The 23,145-nt window shown below is 38.8% G+C and overlaps 1 protein-coding gene across 4 annotated transcripts in view; it reads right to left on the reverse strand.

Annotated features, from left to right (window-relative positions):
- Nucleotides 1-23,145, reverse strand: part of ATRN (attractin) — a 157,442-nt gene that overhangs the window by 108,853 nt on the left and 25,444 nt on the right. For 3 of the 4 annotated variants that reach the window (XM_059705661.1, XM_059705659.1, XM_059705662.1), the window contains exons 2-3: nt 10,352-10,435; nt 6,560-6,673 (exon numbers count right to left, since the gene is read on the reverse strand). In XM_059705661.1, the coding sequence (XP_059561644.1) occupies nt 6,560-6,673; nt 10,352-10,435 (198 nt within the window). The remainder of the gene's footprint in view (nt 1-6,559; nt 6,674-10,351; nt 10,436-23,145) is intronic. The other variant, XM_059705660.1, reaches the window with a different exon arrangement.

Raw genomic sequence — 23,145 nt, forward strand, 5'->3', positions numbered from 1 at the left:
TTCATCGTTATATTATTGGTTGTTTCTAGTTTGCATTCATATCCAGGGAGCTATTGCTGGAATTTGTTGGGATTAATGGCTGTTCTATAGGAGTATTCTCCTCATATAAAAAGTCTCTTCCCTCTTCCACTTCATTCTCTCTTTTCGCTCTTTTTTTTTTTTTTTCTTTTCTTTTCTCGCTTTTATTTTCCCCCTTCCTTTTTCCCAATTTCATTTTTGCACTCCCTTTTTTTGGTCCCTACTTTTCTTTTCCTTTTTCTCTTTTATCTTTTTCTCTTCCTTCTTCCTTATCCCCTAATTCTCTTAATTCAGGTGGTCACCTTTAATTGGGGTTATTAATATCGTGAATATATTTGTGTATAGTGCCTGGTACGTGGTGCCTTGTTGTGTTGTATTTTGTGCCTTTAAATCAACGCAGCAGATCCAAGCAACAGCAACCTCCTGAGCACCTCATCCTCTGCTGAGGAACAGCAGCTGTACGTGAAACCTCGCCCCACCAGCCGGAAGAGCCACCACAGCTGTGAACAGCACCCACCAGAGGAGCTGCTGCCAACTGAAGAGCAGCTGCTACCACAACCGCCCGAAGAGCAACCACAGACCAAGGAGTCACTGCCACCAAGGGAGCAACCACTGAACAACTCAACGTCTAGATATGTCAGTGAGATCAAACATGGGTAGACAAAGAAACCCCCAAAGGAAAGAGAAGGAGGACTCTCCAGAAAAGCAGCTAAGTAATACAGAGGCATGCAACATGACAGATAAAGAATTCAGAATAAGGATCCTAGAGTGCATAAACCGGATGGAGGAAAAAATCGACAACCTCTGCAAGAAGCAAGAAGAAACAGATGAAAAAATCGATAACATATGGAAGAAGCTAGAAGAAACAGATGAAAAAATCGATAACATATGGAAGAAGCTAGAAGAAACAGATGAAAAAATCAACAACCTAAGTAAGACCCAAGAAGAAATGAAGAGTGATATAGCTGCAATGAAAAACTCCATTGAAAGTATCAACAGTAGACTAGGAGAAGCGGAGGACCGAATAAGTGAATTAGAAGACAAGGAAGCAAAACACACCCAAAATGTACTGCAATTGGAGAAAAAAATTAAAAGACAGGAGGAGAGCCTAAGGGAGCTTTGGGACAACATGAAACGAAACAACATACGAATAATAGGAGTACCAGAACAACAGAAAGATGAACAAGGATTAGAAAACCTACTCGAAGAAATAATATCAGAAAACTTTCCTGAGGTGGGGAAGAAAAAAGTCACACAAGCCCAGAGAGTCCCAAACAAGGTGAACCCGAAAAGACCCACACCAAGACACATCATAATAACCATGGCAAATGTTCAGGACAAAGAGAGAATCTTACAGGCTGCAAGAGAGAGACGGAAAGTTACATACAAGGGATCTCCCATTAGATTGTCAAATGACTTCTCAACAGAAACACATCAGGCCAGAAAAGAATGGACTGAAATTTACAAAGTGATGCAAAGCAAAGGACTGAATCCAAGAATACTCTATCCAGCAAGGCTATCATTCAAACTTGAAGGGGAAATAAGAAGCTTCACAGACAAAAAAAGACTAAGGGAGTTTGTCACCACCAAGCCAGCAATGCAAGGAATGCTAAAGGGACTGGTATAAAAAGAAGAAATAAAAAGCTCAGAAAGAAAACAGCCACACACACACAAAAAGAAATGGCTACAAACAAGTACCTTTCAATAATAACTTTAAACGTAAACGGACTAAATGCTCCAACCAAAAGACATCGAGTGGCTGAATGGATAAAAAAACATGACCCATACATCTGCTGTCTACAAGAAACCCACCTCATTAGAAGGGACTCACACAGACTGAAAGTGAAAGGATGGAAAAATATCTTTCAGGCAAATGGAAAGGAAAAGAAAGCTGGGGTAGCAATACTTATATCGGACAAAATAGACCTCAAAGTGAAGGCCTTAACAAGAGATAAGGAAGGCCACTTCATAATACTAAAGGGATCAATACAACAAGAAGATATAACCCTGGTAAACATATATGCACCCAATGTAGGAGCACCCAAATTCATAAAAAAACTCCTGGAAAATATCAAAGGAGAGATCGACAACAATACAATCATAGTAGGGGACTTTAATACACCATTGACAGCACTGGATAAGTCCTATAGACAAACAATCAGCAAAGATACAGCAATCCTAAATGACTCACTAGATCAGATGGACTTAATAGACATCTTCAGAACACTTCACCCCAAAGCCAGAGAATATACGTTCTTCTCAGGTGCTCATGGGACATATTCAAAAATAGACCACATATTGGGTCACAAGCAAAGTATCCCCAAATTCAAGAAGACTGAAATCATAAAAAGCGTCTTCGCAGACCACGATGGCATAATATTAGAAATAAACTACAATAAAAACAACCCAAAATACTCAAACACCTGGAAGCTGAATAGCATGCTATTAAATATTGATTGGGTTACCAATGAGATCAAAGAAGAAATTAAAAACATCCTGGAAACTAATGACAATGAAAACACAACAATCCAAAACCTATGGGACACATTGAAAGCAGTCCTGAGAGGGAAGTTTATAGCTCTACAGGCCTATCTCAAAAAACAAGGAAAAATGGTAGTAAATCATCTAACTCTACAACTCAAAGAATTAGAAAGAGAGCAACAAGAAAACCCCAGAGTGAGCAGAAGGAAGGAGATAATAAAGATTAGAGCAGAAATAAATGACATAGAGACCAAAAAAACAATACAGAAAATCAATGAAACCAAGAGCTGGTTCTTTGAAAGGATAAACAAGATTGATAAACCTCTAGCCAAACTCACCAAGAAGCAGAGAGAGAGGACCCAAATAAATAAAATCAGAAACGATAGAGGCGAAATAACAACAGACCCCACAGAAATACAAATGATTGTTAAAAAATACTATGGACAGCTTTACTCCAACAAACTAGACAACCTGGAGGAAATGGACAAATTCCTAGAAAAATACAGCATTCCAAAACTCAATCAGGAAGAATCTAAAAATCTCAACAGGCCAATAACTATGGAAGAAATTGAAGCAGTCATCAAAAAGCTTCCATCAAACAAAAGCCCAGGACCAGACGGCTTCACAGGGGAGTTTTACCAAACATTCAAGGAAGAACTAAAACCTATCCTCCTCAGACTACTACAAAAAATTCAAGAGGAAGGAACACTTCCAAGCTCATTCTATGAAGCCAGCATCACCCTAATACCAAAACCAGGTAAAGACAACACAATGAAAGAGAATTACAGGCCAATATCCCTCATGAACATAGATGCCAAAATCCTCAACAAAATCTTAGCAAATCGGATCCAGCAGTACATCAGAAAGATCATACACCATGACCAAGGTGGATTTATCCCAGGGATGCAAGGATGGTACAATATCCGCAAATCAATAAACGTGATACATCACATAAACAAATTGAAAGAAAAAAACCACATGGTCATATCAATTGATGCAGAAAAAGCATTTGACAAAATTCAACACCCATTTTTGATAAAAACTCTCAGCAAGGTGGGAGTAGAAGGATCATACCTCAACATAATAAAAGCCATATATGACAGGCCCACAGCCAACATCATACTCAACGGACAAAAACTAACACCATTTCCCCTAAGAACAGGAACAAGACAGGGATGCCCCCTCTCACCACTCCTGTTCAACATAGTACTGGAAGTGTTAGCCATTGCAATTCGGCAAGAAGAAGAAATAAAAGGCATCCAAATTGGAAAAGAGGAAGTAAAACTGTCCTTATTTGCAGACGACATGATATTATACATACAAAACCCTAGAGATTCCATCAAAAAGCTACTAGACTTAATACATGAATTTGGCAATGTAGCAGGATACAAAATTAACCCCAAGAAATCTGAGGCATTTCTATACACCAATAGTGAACTTTCAGAAAGAGAGATTATAAAAACAATCCCGTTTACCATTGCACCGAAAAAACTAAGCTACCTAGGAATAAACTTAACTAAAGAGGTAAAAGACCTCTACTCAGAAAACTACAGGACGTTGAAAAAAGACATAGAGGAAGACATAAACAGATGGAAGAACATACCGTGTTCATGGATTGGTAGAATCAACATCATCAAAATGTCCATACTACCCAAAACAATCTATAAATTCAACGCACTTCCCATTAAAGTACCAACAGCATACTTCAGAGATCTAGAACGAACTTTCCAAAAATTCATCTGGAATAAAAAAAGACCCCGAATAGCTGCAGCAATCCTGAAAAAGAACAAAGTAGGTGGGATCTCAATACCAGATATCAAGTTGTATTACAAAGCCACTGTTCTCAAAACTGCCTGGTACTGGCACAAGAATAGGCATATAGATCAATGGAATAGAATAGAGAGCCCAGAAATCGGCCCGAACCAATATGCTCAATTAATATTTGACAAAGGAGGCAAGAACATACAATGGAGCCAAGATAGTCTCTTCAATAAATGGTGTTGGGAAAATTGGACAGATATATGCAAGAAAATGAAACTAGACCACCAACTTACACCATACACAAAAATAAACTCAAAATGGATAAAGGACTTAAATGTACGACAGGATACCATAAAAATTCTAGAAGAATCCAAAGGCAAGAAAATCTCAGACATATGCCGAAGCAATTTCTTCACTGATACAGCTCCTAGGGCACTTGAAACTAAAGAAAAAATGAACAAATGGGACTACATCAAAATAAAAAGCTTCTGCACAGCAAAAGAAACCATCAACAAAACAACGAGAAAACCCACTGTGTGGGAAAACATATTTGCCAATGACATATCTGATAAGGGCCTAATCTCCAAAATTTATAGGGAACTCATACAACTTAACAAAAGAAAGATAAACAATCCAATCAAAAAATGGGCAAAGGACCTAAATAGACACCTTTCAAAAGAGGACATTCAGAAAGCCAAGAGACATATGAAAACATGCTCAAAGTCACTAATCATCCGAGAGATGCAAATCAAAACAGCAATGAGGTACCATCTCACACCTGTCAGACTGGCTATCATCAACAAATCAACAAACGACAAGTGCTGGAGAGGATGTGGAGAAAAAGGAACACTTGTGCACTGCTGGTGGGAATGCAGACTGGTCCAGCCACTATGGAAGACAGTATGGAGTTTCCTTAAAAAACTGAAAATGGAACTCCCATTTGACCCTGTGATCCCACTTCTAGGAATATATCCCAAGAAACCAGAAACACCAATCAGAAAGGATATATGCACCCCTATGTTCATAGCAGCACAATTCACCATAGCTAAGATCTGGAAACAGCCTAAGTGCCCATCAGTAGATGAATGGATTAGAAAACTGTGGTACATCTACACGATGGAATACTATGCTGCTGTAAAAAGGAAGGAACTCTTACCATTTGCAACGTCATGGATGGAACTGGAGAGCATTATGCTAAGTGAAATAAGCCAGTCAATAAAGGAAAAATACCACATGATCTCACTCATTCGTGGACGATAGAGACCATTATAAACTTTTGAACAATAATAGATACAGAGGCATAGCTGCCTCAAACAGATTGTCGAGCTGCAGCGGGAAGGCCGGGGAGGGTTGGGGGGCAGGAGGTAGGGGGGTAAGATATCAACTAAAGGACTTGTATGCATGCATATAAGCATAACCAATGGACATAAGACACTGGGTGATAGGGGAGGCTAGGGGACTGTCTAGGGCGGGGGGATAAAATGGATATATATGTAATACCCTTTGTAATACTTTAAGCAATAAAAAAAAAAAAAATTCACAAAAGAAGAAAAAAAATAAAATGAAAATATATTATTTTGTAAATCTTCTATCAAGTTAAAGGAAGAAAAATAGGATGGTTTTCAATTCGTATGTGGTCAAAAAGATAACAACACAGCCAGTTATTGTTAATAGAAATGAAAATGCCAAAACAAATTAGAACATGCCATAGATTGGGTGTTAAGCTATTTTAACTATAGAATACAATTATTGAAAAATATTGAAAAAATATTATAATACATAAATGGTATATTCCTCATTCTCCTCAGATAACCACTGTTCATTTTCTGTGTATTCTTCCAGAAACTTCCCTTCACCCATACACACACACACACACACACACACACACCCCTATATTTGAATTTAACAAATACCTCCTGAAGGCCTATGTAATGAGGAACACAGCAAGGTTTAAAATTAACGTGATCCCTGATTTAATTTTTTTACAGAAATATTATTATTCAATATATTACTCACAAAATATTTTTAAAATGTAAACTTCACCACCACTAGGAGAAGCAGATGAACAATATACCATCACGACTGTACAGAACAGGAAATTAAAAAAGAGAAGTCAAGTACTCTGCCCAAAGACTTACCTAATAGTTACAGGAAACCAAGTCAGGCCTCTAGAAATAGTACTATTTTCATGAAATAGTGTGTTAAGGAATAATAAAGGTGAGTCCAGTAAGAATGCAACCTAGGACATATGTTTGAATTCAGAAATCATACGATTAACAACTAATATGAGTGAGCTTACCTAAAGGCAGCAATTAGTGGTGCATAAATTGAGTCCCCATCATAAACATATAAATGGTCCCAACTACACTCTGTAGCAAAATGATTGAAACGGAGTCTCATTATTCTATTTGGCCTGAAAAAAAAAACACAAAAATAATTTATAATAATTATCACTATCAAATATTTGAAAAATATATACCTAGATTTTTAATTTACAGAGAGGAGAAATTAATACTAAAGAGTATATCATTATTTGCCAAAGATTCACTTAGTATATTCTACCTGCAAGAGACCACTAAACATGCACTGATAAACAAAATAGCATGGTCTGTGCCTCTTTGGGCCTTATAGTCTACACAGTAGCCATTCATTAACAGCCTCTGAACCAACCCATTAGCCCTTCTAGTTCTATACTTCCTTATTCAACCAAAGACTCCACACTACATCATTTCATAATCACACCTGCCAATTCTCTAAACTCACCCACCCCTCTGACTTTTCAGGGGACTACTTGGCAAAAGCCATGGTTTAGAGGAAAACAGTTACCTGCTTTGACTTAGACTGAGCCCAAACAAAACTAATCCGTGCCAGAGAAAGTCACACCACTGAGAGGGCTGGCTCCAGGATTGGTCACTGCTCACCAACTTCAAATGGTACTTCAATTCTGCCAGCAGTCCTATTACTAACTCCCTCTCCCTCTCCACAACTGGTCCTCTCAATTACTATTTCAAGCCATTCAGTCCCACCCACTTCTCTGCACCAAGACAAAAATCCCTCAAATTCCCATTTTTCAAAACAGATACACCTACCTACTTCTCCTTCCATTTCTCAAATATTTAGCATCTCCCTTATCTGAAACTTCTACATCCACATTTAAATCTCCTTCGGTATCACATATTTTACAAAAACAACAAAACATAAAAAGCTTCAAATCCCAACTCTTCTTCCAGTTATTACCCCACCCAATCCTTTCTCCTCTTAATAGAGTAAATCTATACAGAAAGCTTTGTTTTCTCCATTTCCTCATATCCCACTTACTCCTTCACTCTCTAACTTGGCTTCAGCTCAAACAGCTCTTGGTATTAGCAACACCATCTAGTTCCCGTGGATGCCTAATTATATGTCTCCAGTCTAGACTTTCTTCTACCTCACACTTATCTATCTAACATCTCTAAGCAAACTAAGTAAATACATAAATAAGTTAACTCAGCTGGTGATAAATACTGTGAAGAAATTGAAGGAATTATGTTATGGTAGTACACCAAGTGGTGGGGAAATACCCCAGAAAGCTTTGAAGGAGATTAGAATGACAAGAGATAAGCCATATGAAAAGCTTAGGAACAATGTTTCACGCAGAGGAAACAGCACTGTCTTAAAGACTCAGGAAGAAAGAAGTTGATGTGTAAGAACAATACGAAGAAAATCAGCATATCTGAAACAGTAAATCGAGGGAACCTCATGAGATAAGAAGTAAGAGGTAAGCAAGGGGCAAAAGCAAAAATCAAAAGGCCAATTTCAAGGCTATTACAGGGGCCGAGGAAATTGAGGGTGGTGGTTTTTATAATAATTTCAGAGATGGATATGAAAAGGAGAATGTAGAAGGATTTGGGAGATATTCTAGAAGGAAAATGGACAGAACTTACTGATAGGCTGAATATGGGAATAAGAGGAAGAAGAAATTATTTTTTGCTTAGGCTGAGGAGGACCAACCCCTGAAATCCCATGCTGAGCAATGGTGGAGAAGGACACCAGATGGGAGTGGACTGACAGAAAGGGCAAGGGCAGACAATAGAGCACAAGTTCTCAAAGTGTGGTCCACAGAACACCAAGGGCCCTGAGATCCTTTTAGGGGCCCAAAAGGTCAAGACTATGTACATAATAATTAATACTAAACTATCATGTACCTTATCATCATTTTGGCATTTACTAATGGTACAAGAGCAAATGGTGGGTAAAACTGCTGACACCTGGAATCTAACAAGACGGTAGCACCAAACTGTACTAGTAATCACTGTAATGCTTCACCATCACTCCCTCACAGAAAGAAAAAAAGAAATGACAGCTTCATTTAAGCATAGCTTTATTACATGGTAGAAACTATGAATTTTATTAATAGTACACATCTTTTTAATTTTATGCATGACAAGGTGGGAAGTATGCATAAAGCACTTCTGCTACCTAACAAAGTACAATGGTTTCAAGGAAAATCACTTTTGAAATTGTTTGAGTTGTGAGCTGAACTAGTTGCCTTTCTTTTAGAACACCATTTACCATTTTTACTTGAAAGTCAGACTTGGATATATGGCAGATATTTTCTTGAAAATGAACAAAGTAAAACTGTCACTTCAAAGAAAACAATTGGCAGTATTTGGTGCCAAAGATAAAATACAAGCTTTCAAGCAATAACTAAAGCTTTGGAAGATTGATATCTGCCACCTAGATACAACTTCCCAATATTTAAAACTTTCTGATAAGATTGATGGTGATATAACTAATGTGATTTTTTAATTGATTTGAGAGAGAAAAACATCAATTTTTATTGTTCTACCCATTTATGCATTCACTGGTTGATTCTTTTATGTGCCTTAACCAGGAATATAATCTGCAACCTTAGGTATCAGGACAATGCTCTAACCACCTGAGCTACCTGGCCACAGCCCGATGTGATTTTTTTCCACATTGCAATTTACTTTTAAGAAACTACCACTTGTCAAAGACTACCATCCACAATTCTTTAAAAGCACTATAAAAACCCCTTTCCTTTTCCCACTTCATATTCAAGTGAAGCCTAATTTTCTTCACATACTTCACCATCGTTAACATCGAAACAAAGTGAATGCAGGCCTGGCTGGCGTGACTCAGTGGATGAGCATCTACCTAAGAACCAGGAGGTCATGGTTCAATTCCTAGTCAGTGCATATGCCCAGGTTGCAGACTCTATTCTGAGCAGGGGATGTGTACGAAGCAGCCAATCAATGATACTCTCTCTCACCATTGATGTTTCTATCTCTCTCTCCCTCTCCCTTCCTCTCTGAAATCAATAAAAATGTATTTTTTTTAAAGTGAATGCAGAAAAAATGATAATCTAGCTGTTTTCTATTAATCCAGGGAAGAGATTTACAAAAATGTAAAGCAATGCCATTCTTTTATTAACTTTTTAAATACAGGGCTTCTTTTTCCATAAAAATATGCCATTAATGCTAACACATAGTGGGTTTATTAGTTGTTTAAACTGAATTAAATAGTATTTCTTAGTTTTGATTTTTAATATGATAAAAACAGATATAACCCACAAAAACAAAAGTTATTTAGAATTCTATAAATTTAAGAGTGTAATGAGGTCCTGAAACCAAAAAGTTTGAGAAACACTGCTCTAAAGGTTTGCTGAAGGTAAGAAAAAGAAGGTAACAGCTGGAGAGGCATGGGAGCAAAGAGAAGGAGTTGTTTGGCCAACAACAGTTATTCTAACTTTCATCCCCACAATAAAAATATGTATTTATAAAAATGACACAATATTATGATTTTCTAATGCTTTAGGTACATCACTTAAAATACTCCATTTTTTTAGACTATACAATTGAAAATATACAAAATTCTGGTGTGTACAATTCATCTACAGCATTAAATCATCACAAGAAGTTTTTTTTAAGTAAAAATAAAGATCAAGAAAAATAAAATTTACTTATAAAATAAGAAATTATCGAATAAAAATATTTAAGTACTTTATGCTACAGTTTGTTAATTTTACTTGTAGGAAAAGTAATGCCACACTGAGCTCTACCCTAAAAAAAAATTAGCCATTATTACTTACTGTCCTTCAATGAGCCATGTGCACTTCGTTTTATATTTATAATTTCCAGGTCCATCTGTTACAAACCCAGAAGATCCAGTTAATCTGTAATTTAAAGAAAAAAAAACTTAAGTCCATCAAGATTTTATATATTAATAATATATTTCTTAATTCTCAATATAATCCAAATTAAGCAAAGTGAGATGCATACTATATAACCAGAAGAAAATAACTGCATAGTTATATTCAGATTACACAAATATAGGTAAAACAAATATATACATTTAAGAAGATACACATATATTAAAATCAAGACAAATAAACAAAAATCATATCTAAATCTTTCGAGATAAGATGGAGAAAATCATACATTCTACCATAAAAACAGCCACAAAAACTTATTAATAAATATGAGCTGGTATTTTAAAAAATAAGATCACACAGCCCTAGCTAGTGTGCTCAATGGTTAGAGTGTTGGCCACTGCACAGAGGTTCGATTCCTGCCCTGGTAGGATTACAAGAGAGAGGCAACCAATCAATGTCTCTCTCAACTCAGTGTTCCTCTCTCTTTGCTTCTCTTTCTCACCCCTCCCTCCACTTTTTCTAGAAAAAAAAAAAATCAATGGAAAAAATATCCTTGGGTGAGGATTGACCAAAAAAAAATTCAGAGTAACAGTTATAAGTATTTAATACAATAACACTATAGTCAGCATAACTGTGATGGGCAAACACATCAAGCCACAACTCACAACAGATCCACCATAGCCGTTTAAGTTGCTGCTTCTGAAGTGGCAATCTATAACCAAACCTTTGAACAGTGTACATCAGCACCTGTCTTCCCACACTCGTGCCAAGCCTGAAGTTTGGCAATATTTTGAGATCTTGCCAATATGGTAGGCATATCCTACTATTTAATTAATGTTTTGACTGGTACTAGCCCTAACGTTTGAATCTTCTCATCGCTTGTTCATTTGTATTTCCTCCTTTGTGAATTTAGATTCCATATTCTTTGCCTACTTTGCGACCAAGTGGTCTTTTCAAATTAATATTTAGGAGCTCTTTTTATATTAAAGAGCTCCCATTTGCATGTTATATATACTATAAATATATTTTCTCACTTTCCTTTTTTCTTTATACTTTGTTTCTAGTATATTGTGTTATATAGAAATTTTTATTATTTTAGAAGGATGCTATTTCCTTTCTCACTGCCGTTTCCAGGTCATTTTTTCCTCTGTCTTCCACCAACAATGTCAGTCTCTCTGAAACAGACGCTCTTTTGGGTCAGTCTCCCTCACTTTTTTAGATATCTACTGAGATCCCAATTACATTTCACCCACTGAAGACATTAGCATCTAGTTCACTGCCTTTCACTCAACTACTTCAACATCCGAGATGTTCCATCCAAAACCCAGACTCTCCTTTTCATAATTTCAACATTAGAATCTTTCTCCATCCCACTTTAGTTACTCAGTCTTCTAGGTCTTGTCATTACCAGTAATAGCACAACCACCAAAATGCTCATTTTAGTTGTCCTGTACTCCTATACTACTACCATCTCTTCTCTCTCCGGTTCATTTAGCTTTCTTCTCCCTTCCCAGTGAGTCATCAGCCCCATGGGGACCTCCAATCCACTAAACCAACTCTCCTCCATGTTCATCCCCATTACCCACACATTTTACTTTCCCACTTCCCTAGTTAAGATCCCATGAGCTATCACAATTATAATGCCCTGCAAATCTCCTGACTTCTTTGCCCTTCTCTCCCTCTGCTATAAACTGACACAAATGTGTCCATGTTTTACTCCCCAACGTCTATTCACCCCCAAAATGTTAGTCTGAGCCAATCATGGTTTCCTGTGCCCTCTGCCAATAATTGATTGGCAAAGGGAAGCAATCCAGAGCATATAAAGCATTTCCATGATCATCAAGAACCTAATATTCTTCTATCTTGTTTTGTCATCTTCAAATATGTGGCTTCCACCTCATAATCCAAGATGCTGCTCAAACTCCAGCTATTATTCCCATAGTCTACCCAGCAAGGAGGAGGAAAAGAAAACAAGGCACATATCGCCTCCAAGTCAAACATGACAGCGCAACTTAACCATCAGCCAAAAGTTAGACAAGTCTAAATGTAGAGGCTGAGAAATGTAGCCATTACCCCAGATTACCATGCACCCAATGAAAACCAGGACTTTCTTTACTAGAGAAGTGGAGAAAGACTATGAAGGCTCATTATTAGTCTTTGTCACAACATGTAGCCTAATATTTAAATGTGAGGGGATGTCTGATGAAGGACTTCTGGAAAATATTTTCTGATTCTTAAAGAGTGTGTAGACTGAGAGATGCGCCACCTAGATCTTCCCTTCAAGGAAGGGCTTGCTGCCAGCTCAGCAGGGAGTCTGGTCACCACACAGCCTCCAGCTGCCAGTCCTTCAGGAGCTGCCTTCCCAGGGCAGCCCACACCAGAGCAGGTATAAAGGCTGAGCATTTCAATCCAACATGGACTCTGACAAACAATCCTTGCTCCAGAGCTTCCCTTGGGCAGGCTTGCAATAAGCTCTTCTTTTGCCCAGTTCTGCTTTCAGCCCCTTCCTCTCACAGTTGTTATAACCAAGTTGTACCCCAAACTCCATCTCAGCAAACGTTTCCAAGAAATCCTACAACAGACACCCAGAGAGACCATACTTCTCCTTCTGGACTCTGCTACAGTGGATTTTACAGCTAGAAGTACTGCAGCCTGAACACAAAGCCAACACCAATGATGACAAATCAAAGGAAGGCAAAGGTTCCTGAAGAGCAATACCAACCAACCACAGAGTCTACCCCAGTTTTATTGGTAATTAAATTTCCCACTGGTTACTGCTTTAGAGAGAGATCTCAAGAGGGGAAAAGAGAGAGAGTGTGCATGCATGCACTACCTTTATTCTTTGTTTTAGGTTCTCCTACCTCAAAAAGTTTATGGTTTTCTACTAAGCTTGTTTTACTCTTAAGAGTTTCTGTGGCCTTCACAAAGACATGCTCAGGTATTTGCAAATCAGCATCACTTTTAGAAAAGAAATAGGCCACTTTTACTTTAAATATTTACTTAATATCTTTAAACATGCACATTTACATAATTTTACAGATAATGAATAGATATAATCACAGGCTTTTTTGATCAACTAAAAAACAATTCTTCCCTCGTTCTCCCACCTACCTACCCCCCACCAAGATAAACATTTAGCCACTAGCAAGCATTCTTAACTATTTTTCTTCATGCTCATGAGCCCATGATGTATGCATGGTTCTCTTACATAATTTTTTATTACAGAAATTAATTATTATAGAAACTTTTTTGACTCTTTGTTCTCTCACTGAACAAAACTTTGTGGGACTCTATCCAACTATCAGGTCTAATTCATTCTTTTTCATGTAGCATAATATTCCAACCTATAGAGATACCATTTTTTTTCTGCCCTTCTACTAACACTCATTCTGTTTTCAATTGCTTGGCATTATATACATTGCTGCAATAAATATCCCTATACATATGGCCTTACTTGTGCTTTTATTTCTAAGAATAGACTCTTAGGAGGTTTACTGGGCCAAAAAGAATATGAATTTTAATTGTTAACCAGGCTGCCAAATTATTTTCCCAAAGGCTGTAACAATTCATATTTTCACCTGCAATATATGAAAACATTCTATTCTCCACATTTCCTCTGTATTAGGTATTGTTTCTTTTAAATTTTATCAGTTTTCAATTTGAAATTCCCTGTGTTCTAGTGAATGACCAACAAGTGGTTATTGAAAATTCAGAAAGAGTTGAAAGGGGAAGGCCAGGAATAGCAACCTAAAATTTCAGGTCAAGTTTTATAGTATAACTAGAGGCCCGGTGCACAAAAATTTATGGACTCGGGGGGGGGGGGGTGAGGGGGTCCCTCAGCCCAGCCTGTGCCCTCTCAGTCTGGGACCCCTCAGGAGATAACGACCTGCTGGCTTAGGCCTGCTCCCGGGTGGCAGAGGGCAGGCCCAATCCCTAGGTGCAGCCCCTGGTCAGGCTCAGAGCAGGGCTGATTGGGGAGTTGGGGCGCCGCCCCCTGTCATGCACAGAGCAGGGCAGATCAGGAGGTTGCGATGCCACCCTCAGTCACGCTCAGAGTAGGGCCGATTGGGGGGTTGGGGCACAGCCCCCTGTCACACTCAAGACAGGGTTGGTGGGGAGGTTGCAGCGCCACCCCCTGTCATGCACAGAGCAGGGTCAATCAGGGGGTTGGGGAGCTCTCCCCTGTCACTCACAGAGTAGGGCCGATAGGGGAGTTGGGGCACCGCCCCCTGTCACACACAGAGCAGGGCGGATCAGGGGTTGGGGAGCCGCCCTCTATCATCCACAGAGCAGGGCCGATCAGGGGGTTGGGGCACCACCACTGTCACACTCAGGGCAGGGCCGATGGGGAGGTTATGGCTCTACCCCATCACACACAGAGCAGGGCCCGTTGGCGGAGGGGAGGTTGGGGCGCCGCACCCTGTCACACACAGAGCAGGGCCGATCAGGGGGTTGGGGCGCCGCACGCTGTCACACACAGAGCCGCAGGGAGATCAGGGGGTTGGGGAGCTCCCTCCTATCAGGCACAGAACAGGGCCGATCAGGGGGCTGGGGCGCCGCCCACTGTCACACACAGAGCAGGGCTGATCAGGGGGTTGGGGTGCCACACCCTGTCACACACAGAGCCGCAGGGCAATCAGGGGGTTGGGGAGCTCCCCCCTATCAGGCACAGAGCAGGGCTGATCAGGGGGTTGGGGTGCCTTCCCCTGTCACGAACAGAGCAGGGCGGATAGGGAGGTTGTGGCCCCGCCCCCTGTCACACACAGAGCCGCAGGGCGATCAGGGGGTTTGGGCGCTGCCCCGTCACGCTGATCCCGGTGCTGGGAGGCCTCGCGGCTCCGCTGATCCCGGTGCTGGGAGGCATATTACCCTTTTACTATATAGGATAGGGGCCTGGTGCACGGGTGGGGGCCGGCTGGTTTGCCCTGAAGGGTGTCCTGGATCAGGGTGGGGGTCCTGCTTGGGTGCCTGGCCAGCCTTGGTGAGGGGATGATGGCTGTTTGCAGCTGGTAACACACCCTTCAGGGTGGGGGTCCCCACTGGGGTGCCTGGCCAGCCTGGGTGAGGGGCTGAGGGCTGTTTTCAGGCTGGCGGGTGACTGCAGCTCCCAACTGCTCCTTTTTCTTTTTTCTTTTTATTCTGGGCCAGCTTTAGCTCTGAGGCTTGGATCCAGCTCTGAGGCCTCTGCTGCTGAAAGCAGGTATCTGGTTTGTTTAGGTTCTATAATCAAACACTGTATCAACTCCAGCTCTGAGATCCTGGCTGGCTGAAAGCAGGTTTCTGGGGTTTTGTTTAGCTTCTATATTTGTAACAATGTTTCAAACTGCAAGCTCAGAGGCCGGCAAGGCAAGCGGGGAACGTTGGAGTCCTCTGTCACTGAAGCAAGCAAGCCTCATGTTCACTTTAAGCTGCCTGGCTGCTGGCCGCCATCTTGGCTGGCAGTTAATTTGCATATTGTCCTGATTAGCCAATGGGAAAGGTAGCAGATGTATGCTAATTACCATGTTTCTCTTTTATTAGATAGGATTAGAGATCTTGGTATGGACACTGGTACTACCTGTATCCTACTTCAGCAGCAGTCACACAAAGGCATCAAACTGAAACATAACTACATATAGATAATATAAGAACAGAAATATAAGGAATTAATGCCTTGCTACTACCAATTTCCCAATTTGAATATATGCTGAGGGTATTTCTACAATGAAAATGAATAGAGAAAAAAAGGGAAATCCTCCATAGAAGGCAGGTTTCAAAGGAGTCATCTTATTAACTATTTCTTTCTAATTTATTTGTATTATTTCCAGACAATATGGTCTGTAAAATCTCAACTTTTCTCATCTGTTCAGACTTTCTATATGACCTTGGACATTAATAAATTTTGACCAAAGTTGCTTGGATATTAAAAAAACAAAATAGCCTATTGTAGGAATGTGAAATACTATTTATATCTGTACATATAATTAAGTTTATTGAATGCACTATTCAATTCCTTTATATTCTTTTTTTAAAATATATTTTATTGATTTTTACAGAGAGGAAGGGAGAGAGATAGAGAATCAGAAACATTGATGAGAGAGAAACATTGATCAGCTGCCTCCGGCACACCCGCAACTGGGGATGTGCCCGCAACCAAGGTACATGCCCTTGACCGGAATCGAACCTGGGACCGACCCTTCAGTCCACAGGCCGATGACACTCTATCCACTGAGCCAAACTTTATATTCTTACTTAATTTTATCTACATTTAAATCTAACTCTGAGACATGTATGTTGAAATCAACTGCTTCACTAATGACATTTCTCAGATTAATTTTGCTTTATGTATTTAGCTATTAAGCCAAACCAGCTTATGACAGTAAGATCTTCATAAATTATGCCTTTAAAAAAATGTTTTTATTGATTTCAAAGAGAGGAAGGGAGAGGGAGAAGGAGAGGAAGATAGAAACATCAATGATGACAGAGAATCATTAACTGACACCCTCCCGCCCCTCAATGGGAATCCAGCCAGCAATTCGGACATGTGCCCTGACCAGGAATCAAACTGTGACCTCCTGGTTCATGGGTCAACACTCAATGTCTGAGCCACACCGGCTGGGCAAATTATGCCTTTTATGGTAGCAATCCATTAACCTAGTTTGATGCTCAAATTCCACCTTGTCTATTATTATAATTACTAGAATAAACATATCTCCCTGTGATTTTTCCCATGTCTGCAGGATCTATACTGATGCCCCGCCCCTCTGTCATTGATATCGGTAATTTTTTCTCTTTATCAATCAGCTTATCGATATTCTTTTCTAACTATTATCTTTATCAATCCTCTATAACAGCTCACTGCTAAACAAATGCTGAACACTGTTTTCACTTTTCACCTTTTTTCATAAAAACAAAAATCCTCTTTGGATTTCTTTTGGTTAGCAAAAACAGGTACAAATGTTAAATCTTTTGTAAAAGTGAAATGGCGAAACATGAACTTTTGAAAAGCGAGGGATACCTATATCATGGTTAAATTTACTGAAGAAAATTGCCCCTAAGATTTAAGTCTCTTAAAACTATCACTATTCTGCCCTAATCGGTTTGGCTCAGTGGATAGAGCGCCGACCTGCGGACTGAAGGGTCCCAGGTTCGATTCCGGTCAATGGCAGGTACCTTGGTTGCGGACACATCCCCAGTAGGGGGTGTGCAGGAGGCAGCTGATCGATGTTTCTCTCTCATCGATGTTTCTAACTCTCTATCCCTCTCCCTTCCTTTCTGTAAAAAATCAATAAAGTATAATTTAAAAAAAAAAACTATCACTATTCTTAGAAACACATGCTAAAGTATTTTAAAGAGTCAAGGGTCATGAGATATATATATATATATATATATATATATATATATATATATATATATATATATATATATCTTATTCTCAAATGGTTTGAGTAAAAAAAACTATAGGGGAGGCAGCAAGGAGAACATGCAAATAACATTTTCATCTCTTCCTCTCTGTGCTCTGACCAGGTATTTTTTCCAACATATCTTACGATTCACTGATTCTCTCTTTATCTGTGTCTAAAGTTCTCAAAATCAGTTCCCGTTTTTTCAATTTCCATTAATTCTTTTTTAAATTTTCTAATTCTCTGCTGAAATTCATCTTGTCATTTAAATTCTTAAAGCCCTAGCTGGTTTGGCTCAGTGGATAGAGCGTCAGCCTGCGGACTGAAGGGTCCCGGGTTCGATTCCAGTCAAGGGCACATGCCCAGGCTGTGGGCTCCAACCCCAGTAGGGGGTGTGCAGGAGGCAGCCAATCAATGATTCTCTCTTATCACTGATGTTTCTATCTCTCTCTCTCCCTCTCCCTTCCTCTCTGAAATCAATAAAAATATACATTTAAAAAAATAAATTCTTAAAGATATTACTCATTTATTTCAGTCTGTTTCTAATCATTCTAACTGCTGACTCTCCTGTGTGCATGTGTCTTCACCAATGTTCTTTTCCTGTTCCAAGATCCAAACCAGAATTACACTGCATTGATTTGTCATGTCTTCTTAATCCCTGACCCTTTTTAAAAACTTAAATTTTAGTTGAGATAACAGATTCACATGTAGTTATAAGAAAGTATACAGAGTGATTCCTTGTACACATTGACTAGTTTCCCCAAATGGTAACATTTTTCAAAATTACAATATATCACAACCAGAATACTGACACTGATAAATCAATCTTATTCAGATTTCACAATTCTATTTATATTCGTGTGTGTGTGTGTATGTGTGTGTGTGTAAGTTTATACAATTTGGTTCATGTATCCACCACCACAGTCAATATACTGAACAGTTTCAACACTACAAGGATTTCTCATATTGCCCCTTTATAACCACTCAGACCTCTCGGCCACATTTCCCCTAAGCACTCCCCATCCATAACCCCTGGCAATATTTAATCTGTCAATTTTATATTTAGCAATGTCCCTCTTTGTGACTGGTTATTTTCTCTGCTCTAAAGTCCAATTTATCAAATACTAATATAGCCAATTCCTACCTTTAAAAAAAAATGTTTTCATGGTACAGTTTTTCCATTCTTTTGCTTTCTACCTACCTACATTGTGGAATCTGAACTGACTTTCCTATAAGCTGCATATAATTGGGTCACATTTTTTTATCCACTCTACATTTAGATTTAAGGTAATTATTATTAAATTTATGGTATTTATTGATATGTTAAGGCTTAAGACTGCTGCTCTATTACTTCTTTTATATGTTTCTCTGGTTCTCATTCTTCTGTTTCCCTCTTTTTGCCTTCATATGGGGGGAGGGTGCTTGAACATTTTTAAAGATTCCATCTTATTTATATTGTTTTTATCTTTTTTCTTTTTTTAAAATATATTTTATTGATATTTTGCAGAGAAGAAGGGAGAAGGATAGAGAGTTAGAAACATCTATGAGAGAGAAACATTGATCAGCTGCCTCCTGCACACCTCCTACTGGGGATGTGCCTGCAACCAAGGTACATGCCCTTGACCGGAATCAAACCTGGGACCTTTCAGTCCGCAGGCCAATGCTCTACCCACTGAGCCAAACCGGTTAGGTCTGTACAGTTTTCTTAATGGTTACCCTAGGTACCTGTGTAACTTATAACAATCTACTGGTAATGATATTTTACCACTTTAAGTGGAGTGTGGAAACCTCATTTTCATTTAGGTGCTTTATCTTCACTATTTTCTAGTTTTTTTAATTTATTGATTTTTAAGGAGAAAGAGGAAGGGAAAGAGGGAAACATTGATTTTTGCTGTTCTACCCATTTATGCATCATTGGTTGATTCTTGTATGTGCCCTGACAGGGATTGAACCTACAACCTTGCCCTATTGGGATGTTCTAACCAACTGAGCTACCCAACCAAGGCTATCTTCACTATTTTAAATATCATATTTAGTATTAGATGGTTTTATATTTTTTATTCAATCATCATAATCTGATTGCTAAAACTCAGGAGGAAAAACATTCCATTATTTATTGTATGTATGGATATATCTGTTCTCTCCATTATTCCTTCTTTTCTGATGCTCCAAGATGCATTCCTTTATCATTTCTTATCTGTTTAAAGAACTTCCATTAACCATTCTTTAAGGGTAGATCTACTAGCAACAAATTTTTAGTTTTCCATCATCTGAGAATGTTTTTATTTCCTTTTAATACCTGAGGGACAGTTTTGCTGGATACAGAATTAACAATTGATAATTCTTTTATTTCAGCATATAAAAAATATTGTGCCACTTCCTCTGGTCCCCTGGTTTCAGATAAGACATTTGTTATTTGAATTGGTGTTCCCTATAGGTAATGCACCATTTCTCTCTGGCTGCTTTCAAGACTCTTTCTTTGCCTTTAGTTTCTGGGCTCTATTTTGTTCCACTGATCTGTTTATTATTTCACCAGTACCATATGATCCTGATCACTATAGCTCTATAGTAAGTGTTGAAGTCGTGTCAGTCCTCCAACTTTGTTCTTCACCTTCAATATTGTGTTTCCTAGTCTGAGTTTTTGCCTCTCCCTATAATCTTTAGAATCAATTTATAACTATCCACAAAACAAGTTGCTGAGATTATGTTTCATTTATGGATCAAGTTGGGAAGAAACGACATCTTGACAATATTGTGTTTTCCTATCCATGAACAGGGAATATCTCTCCATTTATTCAGTTCTTTGATTTTGTTCATCAGCTTTGTTACTGTTTTTAACTATATTTGTATTGATTTCAAAAAGGAAGGGAGAGGGAGAGAAAGACATCAATGATGAGAGAGAATCATTGATTGGCTGCCTCCTGCATGCCCCCCACGGGGGATCCAGCCCACAACCCGGGCATGTACCCTGATGGGAATCAAACCTGGGACCCTTCAGTCCGCAGGCCGATGTTCTCTCTATCCACTAAGCCAAACCGGTTTTAGTTTTTCTCATATAGATCTTGTTCATATTTTGTTACACCTATACCTACGTATTTCAATTTTTGGGGTGCTAATATAAATGGTACTGTGCTTTTAATTTCAAATTCTACTTCTTCATTGCTTGTGTATAGGAATGCAACAAATTTATATATATTAACCTTGCATCTGTGCCTTGCATCTGTATCTGTAGGTTTGTTCTTTTGTCAATTTGGTAAATTTTCAGGCACAGTTTCTTTGAAATACTCAATTTCTCCTTTCCTTCTGCAATTATATAAATTTCAGAACTTTTGTTCTAAAATAGAATTGAACCTCCTGGTTCACAGGTTGACACTCAACCACTGAGCCACACTGGGCGGGCCTCAGATATTATTTTTCTATTTTTTTCTCTCTGTTGTTTGTATTGGGTAAATTCTATTGTTCTGTTCTCAAATTTACTGATTCTATCCTCTGTTATCTTCTATTGAACCCATATAGTGAGTTTGATTGTGGTTTTCGATTTTAAAATTTCCATTTGGTTCTTTCTAATTTCATTACTAACAGGGATCTAAATGATTTTATTTCATTCTCTACTGAAATTTTTTATTTGTTTTAAGATAATTTGTAATTGATTTTTAAGCATTTTTATGATACCTAGTTTAAAATTCTTGTCAGAAAAATTCCAATACCTAATTCATCTTGTGTTGGTGTCATTTGTTTTTTTCTTATTCAAGTTGCCGTTTCCTTTGCTATTGTTATGACAAGTGACTTTCTAGCTCTTAAACATTTTTCTACTATGTTAGAAGTCACTAACATAGGGTCTTATTTAGTTTTTTATTTTAACAGGTAGTCACCTGTTTAGTTTTAGCATGTGGATCTTGGGCTCATTTTCTGGTCTATTCATGGCAGATTAATTTCAGAGCCTTTGTGGCATTATTTGGCCTGCTTTGTTTATCTGGGTGCCACTGGGCTCCCACTGGTCCCTGCTGCTTGAGGAAGTAAAAGAAGTTTCCCCAAGCCAGGCTGCCAGGTAGCTCTTGGGGGGAAGGGGTGTGACAGCCCCAGTGTCTCTACGTGGGAAAGGCAAGTCTTGAGCACACAGAGACAAAGAAGCTTCCCAGAACGTATTACTTACTATAGCCGAGTCCCTCTTATCTGCCCCTGTGTTTCTGGGTATCTTCTCTGAGAAGATGATCCGGCCCACAAGGCCAAAGACACTTTCCCAGACTAGGCTACTTTTAGCTGTATCCTTTTTGCAGGTAGTGCCTCCTGGTATCTTTGGGAGGGGGAGGAGAGTTGCAAGTCCTCAAGGACTAAAACACTTCTCAGACTGGAATGCCTACTGTAGCTCTTGAGTCAGTTCTGCCTGCTTGCCTTGGTATCTCTCAGTGGAAAAGAGAAGTCTCATAACAGGGGGACTTCTTCTTGGAACATATTCAATGGGACTCCCAATTGGTCACCTTTGATGATGACAGGCTTGCATGATGCTTTCAGATGGACTCCCACTTGATTCAGGGGAGGAATGAGCCCATCTGGATGCTAGTTCGGAAAGTCAGGAACTGGTTTAGGTGGCCTTCTTCTGTTCAGTGGGGGGATGCAAGATGTCCTATGACTATGTTGTTCTTCCAGTCCTATGATCCCAAACAAGCTTACCTTCTTCTTACAACCTTTCAGAGTTCTCCTTTGGTTGTCCTCTGCACCAATTCCAGGATTTACACTTTTTAGACTTAGCAGGAAAAAATGGATCTATACCATCTCATCTGTACTGGAAGTCTCCCTATGAATCTATTTTGATTATCTGTTTTCTCTCTTGATTTTCAATCATTTCTTTTATTTTTATATATCTGATTATTTTATTGAATGAAAACTAAGTTTTATAAATATTTATTATATGTTATAAATATATATAGTATAATTATATATGTAAATTATATATGTAATATATTATCAGTGAATACATAAAAACTGTACAGATAACTTGAACTAATGGTTGATGGTGTCTTCCTCCAGAGAAGATTTATATTTGCTTCTAGCATGCAATAAATGACCTTAATCCAATCAAGGATTACGGTGATTTGGAAGCTAGGCTTTAGCCTTTGTGAGAACTGACCTATTTTCAGTTCACCTATCCTTCAGGGTTCTCAACTAAAAGCCTGGGGTGTTTTCCAGTGCCCCTCTTTCTTAGCAGGTCCTGACTTCCAATTTTGTCCCCCAAATCTACATGATTACCAGAAACTCTGCTCACAATCTCAGCCTCTCTGCCACAATTTTCTGCTCAACCTCCTAGCTGCACATTTCAAACCAACCAATCACTCCATAAGAAAAGCTGTA

This window comes from Myotis daubentonii, chromosome 8, assembly GCF_963259705.1.
Source record: "Myotis daubentonii chromosome 8, mMyoDau2.1, whole genome shotgun sequence".
NCBI classification, from domain to species: domain Eukaryota; kingdom Metazoa; phylum Chordata; class Mammalia; order Chiroptera; family Vespertilionidae; genus Myotis; species Myotis daubentonii.